At 35.9% G+C, this 15,466-nt stretch overlaps 1 protein-coding gene across 4 annotated transcripts in view; it reads left to right on the plus strand.

The window, feature by feature from the left end:
- Positions 1–14,635, plus strand: part of PLEKHH2 (pleckstrin homology, MyTH4 and FERM domain containing H2) — a 61,693-nt gene extending 47,058 nt beyond the window's left edge. Inside the window, exons 21-31 of one of the 4 annotated variants that reach the window (XM_081944703.1) lie at positions 448–627; positions 1,395–1,492; positions 2,855–3,032; positions 4,513–4,668; positions 4,917–5,014; positions 5,890–6,031; positions 7,444–7,589; positions 8,148–8,277; positions 10,104–10,190; positions 11,477–11,614; positions 13,489–14,635. In XM_081944703.1, coding sequence (XP_081800829.1) covers positions 448–627; positions 1,395–1,492; positions 2,855–3,032; positions 4,513–4,668; positions 4,917–5,014; positions 5,890–6,031; positions 7,444–7,589; positions 8,148–8,277; positions 10,104–10,190; positions 11,477–11,614; positions 13,489–13,659 — 1,524 coding nt within the window. In that variant the 3' untranslated portion in view covers positions 13,660–14,635. The remainder of the gene's footprint in view (positions 1–447; positions 628–1,394; positions 1,493–2,854; positions 3,033–4,512; positions 4,669–4,916; positions 5,015–5,889; positions 6,032–7,443; positions 7,590–8,147; positions 8,278–10,103; positions 10,191–11,476; positions 11,615–13,488) is intronic. The other 3 variants (XM_081944701.1, XM_081944702.1, XM_081944704.1) reach the window with 3 other exon arrangements.
- Positions 14,636–15,466: the final 831 nt, after the last annotated feature.

The raw sequence follows: 15,466 nt of genomic DNA on the forward strand, positions 1-15,466 counted from the left end.
ATATTTGTGACAAACAGATGAGGAAGTACTAATGTGAAAAGCCTCAGTCACTGTCAATCAGGATGGACAATATAATTCTCAATAAACAAATATGACAACACTGCATAAGGTAATTGTATGATCCAGGGAGGTGAGGAACTTAAATAGCAACTGATCTTAGTTGAGCCAGTAGAAATGGATTTGTTTTCTCACCATTCTCTAAATCTGGTGGGAATAAAACAAAAGGGTAGCATTAGCTGCTAGCCACCATGATAGTAAAAGACAAGGAACACTTTTTTCAGTGTTCGTTTCTAGCCAATAGGTACTTGTTATCTACCGCTGATATGGACCAATTATTCAAAGTGTTTGAGTAATTGGTTTCTTAATATGATGAAATCAGAGTTGATGTAGCACTTTGAAATTTGAAATACACAACTGAATTTCCTCTGTGTTATGCTTTTTTTCTAGACGTGCCAGTTGTTTATCAATGCTGCTGTGGATTCCCCTGCTATTGACTACCACGTGTCTTTGGCTCAAAGTGCATTGCAAGTCTGTCTCACCCACCCAGAGCTTCAGAATGAAATCTGTTGTCAGTTGATAAAGCAGACAAGAAGACGGCAGCCACCAAATCAAATAGGGCCAGTTCAGGTGCTAAACATAGTACAGCAAATATCTATCACTCCTATACTGAGGATGGATGGTATAGTTTTTTTAATAAAAGAGTATGCAATAAGAACACTAAAAATGTACAATAGAATGTGATTAAAAAATAGTCTGCTCTTACTTTCTTAATTGTATTACTTCTTCTCTTAAATAGTAAGTAAGCTAGTTTCATCTCCAAAGATGTTTCATTCCAGATAATTCCGTAATGTCACTTTCCTTTCCGGTTGTTATATACTGTTTTTTCTATTATCTGTCATTAAGCTGAAGGATAGAAAACCTATGAAAAAGTGAATTGGGCCCAAACGTACTGTGTGAATGCAATATTGCCATTTAAAAGTTGTTTTGACTGAGGCTTGGCTATATTAATTCAACATATATTACATTCATTTGAAGAATGTAATTAAACTGGGAATTTGTGATTAATTATACTACTATATAATATGTAACAACTAGTTTTGGATTGTCAAAACAACTGTTAAAACAAATACATATCATATTTCTAACACTAGACTTGGGAGTTTGCATTATCTGAGTTTTATGTATCTACCAATTTTCCCTTTCCCTTTCTATTGTATTCTCCTGTCTATTGTCTGATTTTGTTTATCTTCACTCTAATCTTACAAAAGTATACACAAAACTAATGTCTTTAAGTAGGATTCCCAGAGGTTGGTGTCTATTATTTACTTTGCTTGAAGACAATTTCATCCTGGGAGAAACTATAGGCAATGATTCTGCTTTTCTTTCTTGACTAGGCCTGGCAGCTTTTAGCCCTCTGTGTTGGACTCTTCCTCCCACAACACCCATTTCTTTGGGTCATCAAACTTCATTTGAAGAAGAATGCAGATTCCAGGTATATATTATGAAGAATAAAATGACTGAAATCTGAAAATTGCTTTTTATTACTGAAATGTTGGAATGCAATGTAACATAGAAACATAAAACATTATCACATATACAGTGGTGGGATTCAAATAATTTAACAACCAGTTCTCTTCCCTAATGATTTCTTCCAACAACCAGTTCACCAAACTGCTCAGAAAGTTGACAACTGGTTCTCCCGAAATGATGTGAACTGGCTGAATCCCACCACTGCACATATAGCAGTTTAATTATTATTGTGACCTCAGTGAAATAACCTCGAATGCTATCAGCATTCTTTTTTTCACATTTAAAATCCAACTTGGGCTCCAAATTGGAAATTTGGTAGGCTGGTTGAGGCAGGACCAGCTTATGGCTAAGGCTAAGTAGGCACTAGCCTAAGGTACAAAAGTTTAAGGGGCCCCAATGTTGCCCCCCTTTCCAAAACCAAAGGCTATTCTAAAAATGCAAATCTTTGCATTGGCAAGTAGCACCATTAGTTAATATGGCCCAGCGGTACCATCTACCTTTGAGCTGGTACAGCATTTTGAATTACTGTTTTGTATTTCACAGCTATGTTTTAAGAGATTAGGAAAGGTACAAAATATTTAATAATATATCTCTTGAAAAAATAATACTAGAATGAAATTTAGCTGGCTTTTTCTTGACACCATTCTCTGTTAAAAGAGAGGAGATATTCAATAAACAGTTAATCCATAGTTCACAAGAAAGATGAAGTTATTCCATTCATATTTTGGTTAAGGCTGTTAACCAATAGATTCCCCAGTTTAGCTCTACCTTTGTCCTGACTTCTAGCCTTTATGTTAGTCTTCAGTTTGAAGGACAGATTTCTAAAAATAAATTTATTCTGACTTTTGAATTTCTAACAAAACTTTATCTCATTTTCCCTGCTTCAATCTGGCTTTAAAAAAAGATAATACTTGTTCTCATTGCTTCAGCAAGCAAACAATTTAAAAGACATGAGTTAATAGCTTGCAAAAAAACCCAACACCCAATTCTTCAGCACATTTGCAAAGTACTTATAGAGCACTGTTTCTCAACCTTGGCCACTTGAAGATGTCCGGACTTCAACTGCCAGAATTCCCCAGCCAGCATTTGCTGGGAGTTGAATTCTGGGAGTTGAAGTCCGGACATCTTAAAGTGGCCAAGGTTGAGAAACACTGTTATAGAGGATGTCTTTATGCTAGTCTGGAACTCTGTATATCAAATCTAAATTCACGTATATAATCCACAGATCTGTACTATGACATATTAAATACTTTTAAACATTAACATGATCATTTAAAATCTGTTTTAAAATATGAAGCCATAAAGACTAGCTTTGTGTTTACAGGACTGAATTTGGAAAATACGCAATTTATTGTCAACGATGCGTAGAAAGAACACAACAGAATGGTGACAGGGAAGCCAGACCATCAAGAATGGAAATTCTTTCAACACTTCTAAGAAATCCCTACCATCACTCCTTGCCTTTTAGCATTCCAGTACATTTCATGAATGGCATATACCAGGTAGAATTAAGCATAAAATAATCAAAATTATAATGGGAAGATAAAATCACAAATGCCAGAGATATTTAAAGATTTCAAGGTTTAATTGCCTCCTTACTGATAAACAGATAGTTTTCAATCTGAATGCATGTTTATATGTGCACATTTTTATTCAGTAAATAAAAATTGACCATATAAAATGAATGTACATTTTATTAGAAAAACAATTTGTAGCAATTTATAATAAATTATCCGTGTTGGTTTTGGTGTTATGTGCAGTTGTTTTTGTCAGCGTTCCAAATATCATGCAGAATTAAATCATTGTCCAAGGCAAAGTAGTCCTTAAAACTCCAATTTAATAAGACAGGCATGTTGGCATTAAGCTGGTGAATTTCAACTCTAATGTACATCCGGTGAATTCACCCAGTTAAAAGTTCATCATTTTTCCCCACACCCCATAATTCATCACATGGTCCAATCTTCATCTTCCACGCTGGCATGTACACCCCTCTTCTTCCGGCCAGATGTCGAGGTGCGGAGACAAAAGACGACCTTGAGCTTCTAAGAAATTCATAACAATACATTCCACAATCCTACTCCTTTCTATTCCCCCCTCCCAACTACTATACCAATGAAACAGCATAATATATATATGTTTTAATTATGTGGCAGGCCAAAGATCCTAAAAGGAACAGAATTACAGGCCTGACAGTTTTATGGTATTGAAGATTTCTGAATGTTACTGTGAAGGCTAGTGTGGTCTTCAGAAGACAGATAATTAGCTCTAGTGATTGTGTGTGGTGTTTGTAGTAGACATAATTTCTTTCTTCTGAAGCTTCCAATCAGAGCATTGGTGATTTCATCTAGCCAAGTTAAATCCATTGCAACCAAGCAAGTACAATAAGAAGCAAATATAGGATATATCTACAGGAGGAAGAAAGTTCACACAGGCTCAGTAATATACTTTTCAGTTAATGTAGACTCGAAATCTTATTATTCATTGGTTCATTGTCTATGGCTTTACAATGGAATCTGTATATGTAATTGTAATTGTAGGACTCAGGTGGTGCTATTTTGGAAAAGATGTCTCTTTGATTTTACCCATATTTTTATTTTTACATTTTGTATAATTATCCTTAGGTTTATATCATATTTCAGAGGGGGTATTTAGCCAGTTCTGACAGGTTCTGGAGAGAGAACCGGTAGTGGAAATTTTGAGAGTGGGTAGGGAATAGGGATTTTGCAGTATCCTTCCCCTGCCACACCCACAAAGCCATGCCCACAGAATCGGTAGTAAACATTTTTGAATCTCACTACTGATATATTTGTATTTTCAGTCTGATTTGAATACATAGATGTGCTTTGTAGGAAGTAAAACATCCTTGAATCCAGTCTGCTACATGTTACTTTCATAGTTTCAGCATGGTAGTTGTTACTTTAAAATCTAATATTCAGGTTTGGTGCAAAATTAATTGATGTAAAATTTATGTGGTCTGCACAGGTTGTTGGATTTGATGCTTCTACCACTGTTGAAGAATTTTTGAGCACACTTAATCAGGATACAGGAATGAGAAAACCTGCACAGTCAGGATTTGCCCTATTTACTGATGATCCTTCCGGCAAAGATATTGAACATTGTCTTCAAGGAAACATCAAAGTAAGCAACTATTTTAATGAAAATATATTTATATTTATATATATTTTCTAATATGAGTGTAATACTCTATCACAGCTGATTTGCATGACATTGTTAAGAGCCAGTAAAACAATTCCCTCTTGTTCTTACTTTATTCAAAATTAAGTTTAAGTAAACATCCTTTCAGCACAATAAAATAATTTTTAATCAAAATGTACAATATGGGGCCACTCATGGAATAAACGTATTATTCATGGCTTTCCTTCTAGATCTGTGACATTATTTCTAGATGGGAGCAAGCCTCTAAAGAGCAGCATCCAGGAAAATGTGAAGGCACAAGAACAGTTAGGCTTACTTACAAAAATAGGTATAAGATAATGAATTTCTATCTATCTTCTATTCGTATAAAACTTTGCACTTTAGAATAGATTTATATCTTGTTTTCTGCATGAAGCTACATTTTAAGATTCTTGACTGCTTACCTGCCTTTGATCAGGCTTTCAGCAATAACACTAGTTATTAAAATGTTAAAAGATGCACGTTCAAAGTGCATTATACTTCTGATCTCTTATCTCTTTTTCTCTTTGAAAAACTAGAAGGGAAGAAACAGGTCAAAAGATCTAGGAAGATCCACCAGAATCCTCCTTTCTTAGCTTGCATATCTCCTAATAAGAATGTGCAAAAATTCAGAAAGAGGAAACTAAAGGTACCGGCTTAATTGGATTCCGTTGGAGAAGGTCATTTCCACATTGAAAGCAACTTGTAGGCAAAGATGGTAGTGCACCAAGGAGAAACAAATAGAAACTGGTCCTCCTGTTTACAGTCTTCTGGTCTTGTGTTCTGAGAAAGGAGATTTCCTGCTGAACGTGGAAATTCAGATTATTATTTTAGCCTTGTCTTGGTTGCCTTTTTTATTCCCTTGCCTTATTTCTTGTGATTTTCCTGCTGCATGGCTACCTTATATTTTCTTTTCCTATAAAAGTTTTATAATTAAAAAATGTTTCTTTCGTTAAATTGTGCCACTGTAGTCTTAAAATTTATCTCTTTTGATATTTCTACAGAGGGCATAATTTTCCATGAATTCAGTCTAAAAATGATCAGACTTCTTTTTAGTAGTCTTTAAAATGTGTATTACTAGAACTGACTTTATATATATTTCAATACCTTATAATTTATTCTCTGCACATACTGCACATACTATGTGATTATCAGCATTTAACATATCACTGTTTTCTTTCACAGGCTCTATTTTTCAGTACAAATCCGGGGAGAGACAGAAAGAGAAAAGCTACTGTTAATGTATCAGACAAATGATCAAATTATAAATGGGTTCTTCCCTGTAAATAAAGATCTGGCACTAGAATTGGCAGCACTTCTGGCCCAGGTAATTATGTTTGTGATTTTCCAGTTGTCTGCCTTTAACGTAGATTTCTTTTATGATATAATAAAGCATAGATAAATCAGTTATTCTTATGTTCTGGAAAGTTAGGCCTTATGCTTGGAATAATTCTTTTTTAATCTGAATCAAAGCCTTATCAAATAGGTGAAATTCAACATTTTATTTTCTGGTAATAGCCAAACTGTGAAAGTAAAACAGTGATGCTATTGAATTGATCTTCAAATATATTTCCAAATGATAGGTTTTAATTTTAATGCTAAGCAACATTTTCCAGATTTACCACCTTTATTAAGAGTTGGCCCACATAATGTTTATTTTTTATTACTAGTTTATATGCTACTCCAATTCTGGAGACTCTAAAATTGACACCTTGCTTTTTATAAAGTATGCTTTATGTATATTTTGTGTTAATTTAGTTTTTAATGTTTAGAGTATGTGTCAATTCTAGCCAAGATGAGAGGTATACATTAGAAAAATATGTTAGGCAAACAAAAAGAAAAAGGTTCAGGAAATGGGAAGGACAGTTTGATAAGAAAAACAAGCTCCTTTTTATTATTTTAAGGAGTGCTTTACTAGTCTATGGGGAGTACTAAACTTTTAGGCTGTTTCAAACAGAGGGAGGAATGATGTTTTCCGAATAGCGAAATACTGTGATTAAGAAGAAAAAGTGTTTTTTCACAGAATACTTTTAATGTAGAAACATTAACATGCCATAAATTAACTTTTTCTGATGCATTTGAATCCCATTTAATAATGATGAAATATATCAGTGTCTTATGAATTAATGGAAAATGGCTTAAAAACAGACATAATTTGCCTTAAAGGGAAAATTTTATTTCAAAAATAACTGGAGGGATAGAGATGATCCAGACTGAACATTGGTATGAACATTGGTATTTCAGTTCATATCCAGACTAGTATCTCTTGATTGCTGATAGTGTTTGAACTATGGTCACAATATAAATGGCCTGGAAGTGTTTCTCCATGGATATGCAATATATCAACATCTAGTGATCCATATCACAAATTCAGTGTTTGTTTGGTTTGAAAGCAGCATTCTGTCTTATATAGTCCAAGAGCAGAAGAAAAATGTAGTGCCTTCATCTGAGTTTCATTTTACTTAAAGAAAATGATGGTTACTGTTCACACAAACAACACAATACCACAAACTCCAAGTGTTTATAGTTAATTCTACTGTCACTTATAATTTCTGCATCTAAAACTTTCAGCTTCTAAAAATAAGTCATGTATTTACAACAATGAGAAAAGATTACTGAGAATATACACATTACATTATAGATATTAGATTGTAGATGCTTAAATATGCTGAGGTACTAAAATGCTTTTGTAATAACTTTTTTGTTCACTATTTTTATCTTACGCTGCTTATCCACAAGGTGGAAATAGGAGATTTTGAAAGACCTTTCTCAACTCCAGCAGGTCAAGTAACTTCCCTGTCAAAATCTAATCAAACTTTAAAACAAGTTGTAGAGAAATTTTACCCCAAAAGATACAGAGATAATTGTTCAGAAGAACAGTTAAGGTATGTTACTAATATTTATATTTGTTTTAAAAGCTGCAAATAGAATTACATAAAGGTCCTGTTAATTTTTTCAGTAATTTTGATTTCTTAGACAGAGACTAGAAAAGTTGGATAAATTATTTCAAAACGTGTGATTAACACCCAAATTAAATGTACACTATTATTTTATTTAATATTTATATTTATTATGGTAATTAATTATTGTAATTGTTGCCTGAAATCTCAGAATATACAGTGGTAAAAGAAATAATGTTGTGCATCAAAACATAAGACATACATTGTATACTGGAAGAGGTACATGTTACTATCTGCTCCATTTTCTCATCATACAGAGATTTTTTTCCATTTCTATTGCCAGTAGGCTGGAAATTATCTCATACCACAATCACATTAAATCCAAAATTCCAAAAGTTACAAAACAATACCATCTATTTTATATATAGACATAGACACTGTATATACATATACATATTGTACTTCATTTCATAACAGTTAAATAATAATTCATTTCATCCCATATTTTATTTTATATTTTCTCCTTTTGCTTCATGTTAAAAGACAGCTTTACCAGAGATTATCAACCAAATGGATGGCTCTTCGTGGGCATACTGCTGTAGATTGTGTGCGCATTTACCTTGCTGTGGTACGGAAGTGGCCTCTCTTTGGTGCCAAGCTGTTTGCAGCAAAAGTAAGAAAAATATTGGTTCACTTTCTTCTTTACCAGAAAAAAAAAATCTTTGCCTGTACACTGTTTCCTTGCACTTTCCACCCTTGTCATTAAAATAATTAAAGCATTTAGTTATTAATATCTTATGTGGGTTTTATAAATGCATTGAATGGAGCAGGAAATATTCAACTGGTAAGGATCATGATAATAGCATCAACACTTTAATCAATTCAGGAATGGCCATCCACACTGGAAAACTTCCAGTGAGGGCGAGTCCATCATTATTCTAGGAAAAGTATTTAATTGCAAAGTTCAATCTAACCAGTGTAGCATACAACTGCTGCCATGATCTTCTAAGGCAGCCAAATGATATAGCTATTGGCAAAACTGATTGCATCCTGCGTTATCTGCTCAATTCTCCAGTTTTCTTAGCAAGTTTTTAAGAAGAGGGTTGCCATTTCTTCCTTTCTTCCTACGGCTAAGAGTGACTAGCCCCGGGATGGCGAACCTATGGCACGCATGCCACAGGGGGCAAGTGCAGCCATTTGTCAGAGCACGTGAGGTGTTGCCTTGTCAGCTGGCTAGCGCGCATGTGCGCACTGGCCAGCTGACTTCAGCCTTTTTTTGAGGCCATTTTTGCCCTCCCCAGGCCCCAGAGGCTTTATAGGAGCTTGGGGAGGGCGCAAATAGCATCCCCTGCACCCCCAGAGCCCCTCCTTAGGCTTCAGGAGCTTCCCTGAAGCCTCCGAAGCACAAAAAAAAGGCCCTAAGGGCAAACTGGAAGTTTGGGAACGGACTTCCGGTTTGCTCGCAGGGCCGGTTTTAGCCCTTCAGAGGCCCTCCAGAGGCTTCCCTGAAGGCTGTGGAGGGCAAAAAACGATCCTACGAGCAAACCGGAAGTCAGTTCCTGAATTTCCAGTTTGCCCATAGGGCCAGTTTTTGGTGCTCCAGAGATTTCAGGGAAGCTCCTTAAGCCTCCAGAAGGCCACCTGGGAGGGGAGGCTGATTTCACCCTCTCCAGGCTCCTATAAAGCCTCTAGAGCCTGGGGAGGGTGAAAAAAGTATGCAAAAAATGGGGGGGGAGCTCTGGTCATGCGCGCATGCGCTCTGGGGCCACACATTGCATTATGGGTATGGCACGCCCGTGCACGACCCCCCTGCGCTCCCGCTTTCGGCACGCGAGCCAAAAAAGGTTTGCCATCACTGGACTAGCCGAATGTCATCCAAGTATCTTTGTACCTAAGATGGGAGTGGAAGCTATAGTCTCCCAGTTTCTGGCTACTTCTAAATCAATACACTGCACAGGCTTTCTTACCTTATCTATCTATCTATCTATCTATCTATCTATCTATCTATCTATCTATCTATCTATCTATCTATCTATCATGCAGACAGACAGACAGACAGACAGATAAAACACTCCATTGTTATGATTAGAATAGAACATAAAAAGCCAAGGACCTAATCGTTTTGATATCACTTTATGTTTGAGCATAATAGAATAGTCCAAAACCAGGAAAATCTGATTGTAATAAAAGCAGAGTTGGAATAAGCCATTGAGGTTACTGAGGCAAGAATCCAAATTTGAGCATTTGTGACAAGTGATTATTTAGTCTCTGCCTGAATACATCCAGAAAAGGGGAATGCACCATGTCTCTGTAATATTGTTTGTATTTCCAGAGGAAACACCAATATACTTACCTTCAGGTAGTTTCTTTTTATGGAATTGTTCATTATTTGTTATTAATTTAAAATGTAGAACAGTTTGTTAATATATATAATGTCATAACTACAGTTAAGTAGGTACTATATGTATGTTTCTTTTGTTGTTGTTCATTTGTTTTTAGCTTTTGACTGCATCCACGCCAGAGAGCACATTGATATGGCTTGCTGTTTCTGAAAATGGTATTAATATTCTTGAATACAACTCCATGGTAAGGAGGAAATACTTTGAATGCTTTATATACAAATGAAAAGGTTTATCACGAATGAAGAGGTTATTTACAATATTAGACCAGCTTATATAAAATTAGAATTCAGCACATTATAACTGTGCGCTAAAGGAAGCATCCTGTACAGCTGGTTGTCATTGATTTACCGTATTTTTTGGAGTATAAACACACAGGATTATAAGACACACCAAGATTTTGAAGAGGTAAATTTTTAAAAAGTTTTTACATGCTGCAGACCTCCCAGATCCTCCGCACACTTCATTTTTTGTGAAAAACAGGGCATGCAGAGAGTTTGAGAGAGTTTGTTCCTGTGTGGTGGGGGAGGGGCAAAAATGAGCAAAGACCGGCCCATATTTTCCCAAAAAAAGGGCAAGCATAGCCTTTAGGAGGCTTGTAGAGTGCTCCTGAGGGCTGGGGGGGGGGGCAAAAACGAGCAAAAAACAGCCCGTTTTTTGCTCATTTTTGCCCTCCCCAGCCCCCAGGAGCACTCTACAAGCCTCCTAAAGGCTATGCCCGTCCATTTTTGTGAAGGGGAAGGGTTTTGGAAGGCCAAAAATGCTGTATTCACACATCCAGAATTTCAACCTCCTTTTTTTGGGAAAAGATGTGTCTTGTACTCCGAAAAATATGGTAGATTGTCACTATTAGAAAATATTCTTGATTTTTTTAAAACTTGTAGTAATATGGCAATTACAAATTTTAATATAAAGCGGGAGGGAAATTCAGATTTGCAATATTGTTGTCAGTCCTTTGAGATAGACCAGACAAGGAACCCTAACATAGGAATGCTAATATATGCTGTATTACAATACCTTGCATGTATGAATGTGACCACTCACCTCCCTTTACCCTACAGAGAACTCAGGGTTAAGTCTGAGATGTTTTCTCACATTGTATTTCTGCTTTGGACTAAGATTGTTCTTATCTAACCATTGTTTTGGCTATGGCTCTTCCTCCTATTCTACAAGCTTTTTCTCACACCCCATTACAAAGGGTTATTTAGAGAAAGTATGTCTTAGACTATAATGTCAAATACATGTTCTAAAAAATAAGTCTCATTGGAATGGATTTAGAGTTTAACATAGTTAATTAAAATCAAAAGGGCTGAATTTAATTAGTTATTGCCTCTCTGCTTTTCATTCTAAATGCTACTAATTGAACTAATTCCTGAGTTCAAAGCCATGCCTATGAAAATAAATAGACATTATTTTCTCTCTTTATTTCTTTTCCCTCTCTTTCATGCAACATCATTTCTTTGGACTTCCAAGCGGTTAATAATGACACACTTATATAAGAACCTAGTGACCTTTGGAGGTTATCAAGAAGACTTTATGCTGGTGATAAACAACATGAGTACAGAAGAGAAGCATACTGAAAAACTCTTGTTTACTTTTGCCAAACCAAAGGTTAGTATATTAACCAAAATCGTTTACCAGCTTTAAATAACATTGCATATATAGAACAAAAGTAGACATCTAACACTCATAAAAATCTCCCTGCTTAGTTAACTTTTAAGTTTTGTTTTTCAAAATGCCATTCATCTAACATGTAAGGTTGGCATGGTTCAAAACAAACGATTGGCACCATTTTTATTTTCAAGAACGTCTCTAGATAGCTGTAACTAATCCTTTGCTTAAGCCTAAACAAAATGTAAAGGTAAGTGGAAGGATTGTAAAAAGCGTGCAGGAAGGACTAAAACTAGTCTTTTATTAAATGTGTATTTTGTGATTGGCTACAATGGTTATGAAAGCAATACATGGAAGTAAAATGAGAAGAGAGAAGATAGAATCAAGAATGTTTAGGAAAATAACCTCTGTCAGATATATTCTGAGTTGTCTTCTCGCTTACAGTATTATAAAAATCCTTTTGACCTATAACAGTGTTTCCTGATCTTTATTGAAATATCATTTTCAAAATGCAAAAGCAAGTTTTCCAATTGGGTGGAGGCATTTACAACAAGAAAAGCTGATACCACTTCTGTAGCTAGTTACATCAACTGGTGCAAAGGCACCATATCCCCTCCTTCATATCCTTTGATTGATGGATACACTTGGACAACAATATTATCAATGCACTGGAGAAAGTGTTGAATTGGAACTTTAAGACACACTCTACTTTGTGCTCCCCATTCAGTGTAGTTCAGTTAGACCAGTGGTGGGCAACCTTTTTTTTCAACTGAGCCAAATCTCGCCAAAACCACGATTGAAATTTACTTTGAGAGCCACATTTTTAAAACCGAAAATACATAGGATGGTACACTGTTTTTAGTTTCAATAAGTTTTTATTGAGAATATTCTGCATGCAAGTATCCACATAGGTCGGGAGGATACAAATAACACAACTAATAAAACAAAAACTTTAGAACGATATTATTTATCAATAACGTTAAATTCCGTAAAATTTGCCTTACAATGTAGAGAAAATTACATCCTGACATTGACTGACAAAGTCACAACCACTAATGTGAACATTGGCCTTGCATTTCCTTGGATAGTTTGAGTAAGTCAGGTTTGTATGTTGTTGTTTTTAATTTCATCTCTCTCTCCCACTTTTTCTTTTTTTCTTTTTCTTTCTCTCTCTCTCTCTGGCTCTTTGTCTCTCTCTCCCTCCCTCCCCCATCTCTGTCACTCTGTGTGTGTGTGTGTCTGTCTGTCTCTCACTCACTCTGTGTGTGTGTCTGTCTCTGTCTCTCCCTCTGTCTCTCTCCCCTCCCTTCCTCTCTCTCTGTCACTCTGTGTATGTGGGTGTGTCTGTCTCTCACTCATTCACTTAATCACTCACTCTGTGTGTGTCTCTCTGTCTATCTTTCTCTCCCTCCCTCCCCCTCTGTCTCTCTGTGTGTGTGTGTCTGTCTGTCTGTCTGTCAGTCTCTCTCTGATTCCCTCCCTCACTCCCTCTCTCTGTTCCTCTCTCTGTCTGTCTTTCTCACTCACTCACACACACACACACACACACACACACTGTGGTCACCTTGTTGAGTGTTCCAATCACATTTGAAACACTCAACAACTGGCCTGCATTTATGGTAGTTTGCAGCATTCTGCAGTCATAGGACCAAAATTGGTTGTCACTCGCCCGGGCTTTTGCAGAAGCTTCCCTCCGAAGCCCGAGAGGAGGGAGGGGAGCGGGCACCTGGCACACAGAAGAGCCGCATTAAAGGGTGTAAAGAGCCGCATGTGGCTCCTGAGCCGCGGGTTGCCCACCACTGAGTTAGACAATTAGGTCTATTAAAGGTGTTCTAGATGTATCATTACTATTAATTGCATGCATTTTGTTTCAGATCCTTGAGATTACTCTACTTATTGCCAGCTATATTAACAATTTCCATCAACAGAAGAAGACAGTTCATGGATTTTCTGCTCCACAATCAAGAAATCCAAAATCTAATGATATAGAATGTCATTCATTTTTACTGCAAAACAGACCAACCAAAGGACCTACTTTATTATGAAAAATTCAAGTATCTATGAGTATATGTCATTTATATTAGGTTATTATTTTGAAAGGACAGTCTGTTGTAAATTAGAAATTAACAATATTTCTTGCACATTTATTCTTCTACCAAGCTTGGGACTCTGATATGAACTGTAAAAATTCAGATGACTCCTGGATGACAGTAAAAATATAGAAGAATGATCTTTTTTTGCCTTCGTAGCTGGATTTTTGCATCCTAGAAGTAATAGTCCTACTCAAGGTGAAAGCTGTGGTACACAAGAAATTGCATTTTTCTTCATAATTATTATAATATACAAAGTTCAAAATAATATATATAGCATATATAGAATTATTCTGAATAAACACTGTGAATTGGGTAACTAAAAATAATCAGAAGTTGGAGAAATCATAATGAAAACATTGGAGAAATAATAATAATCTTTAAATACAAAGATTCATACAAAGCCTCTGCTTTCCTCCTTTTCTTCTAAACTCTTTTGCATTTTTTCTAAATTGCTCCTAGATTTAGAACTTTTAAAAATGTGACTGCATCCACATATCACGCTAAACCATCTCTTGTAAAATATGACAGAATTCTTACAATGAGTATAGTAAGACCAGGTCATAGTTTGTTTCTCCTCATTTAACTGCACTTATATTAGATCTATGTAGATAAGTTAAGCACTTGGCAAGGCAAAAAACATATTAGGAATAACCCAGATTGCGGGGAGCCTTCCATGACTCATAGTTATAATGATTAAGCCAATAGCAAATAGTTGTTACAATCTGTAGTTTACTTCTCTAAAACAAGTTAATAGTTTATTCACTGATCCTACTTGCATATCACTTTAAGCTAAAAACAAGTAATTACATCTTGGAATGATATGTGAATATAGTATATATGTTACGGTGAAAGACCGAAATCTGGTGAATGTCGACATTCACCAGATACGTTTGGTGAATGTCCGAAAATACCCTTATCCTCTCGACACCCTTACCCTAATCCCCTTACCCTAATACTTCGGCAGATATGCTTCCTTTTAAGCGTCTTCTATTCGCTGAGTTTTTTTTTTATGTCAATCGCAGGATCGCAGGTTTTAAAAAAAAAACTCCGCGAATAGAAGACCTTTAAAAGGAAGCGAGGAGCCGAGGTATTAGGGTAAGGGGATTAGGGTAAGGGTGTCGAGAGGATAAGGGTATTTTCGGACATACACCCTTACCCTAATCCCCTTACCCTAATACCTCGGCTCCTCGCTTCCTTTTAAGCGTCTTCTATTCGCGGAGTTTTTTTTTTTTTATGTCGATCGCAGGATCGCAGGTTTTTTTAAAAAAACTCCGCGAATAGAAGGGTGTCGAGAGGATAAGGGTATTTTCGGACATTCGCCAAGCGTATCTGGTGAATGTCGACATTCACCGGTGAATGTTGACATTCACCAATTTCGGTCTTTCACCGTAACATATATACTGTACAGTAACTCATTTAGGGTGAAAGATGTGTGCTTTCAGTCTTAATTGATCTAGACATAACCCTATAAACTACTTATTGAGAAAACTGTTTAGCATTTAAATACCTGATAAAACTTCATAAAAATCTTATCTTTTCATTCTGGTACTTTCAAACAGATCTCTATCCACCATTTTTTTTCTGCTCTATTTTATTGGCTTGCAACTCTCAGGATAGAAATCTTGCTTTAGGGACAATATCTGTTGATGGTAATATAAAATACTATTCAATTATTACACATGCAAATTAGCATAATGTTATATCATTTAGTGATGAACATAGATGTATGAAGGTAATTTTAGGCCTTTTTTTAAAACTG

This window comes from Natrix helvetica (assembly GCF_964273705.1).
Source record: "Natrix helvetica genome assembly, chromosome: 2".
Taxonomy (NCBI): domain Eukaryota; kingdom Metazoa; phylum Chordata; class Lepidosauria; order Squamata; family Natricidae; genus Natrix; species Natrix helvetica.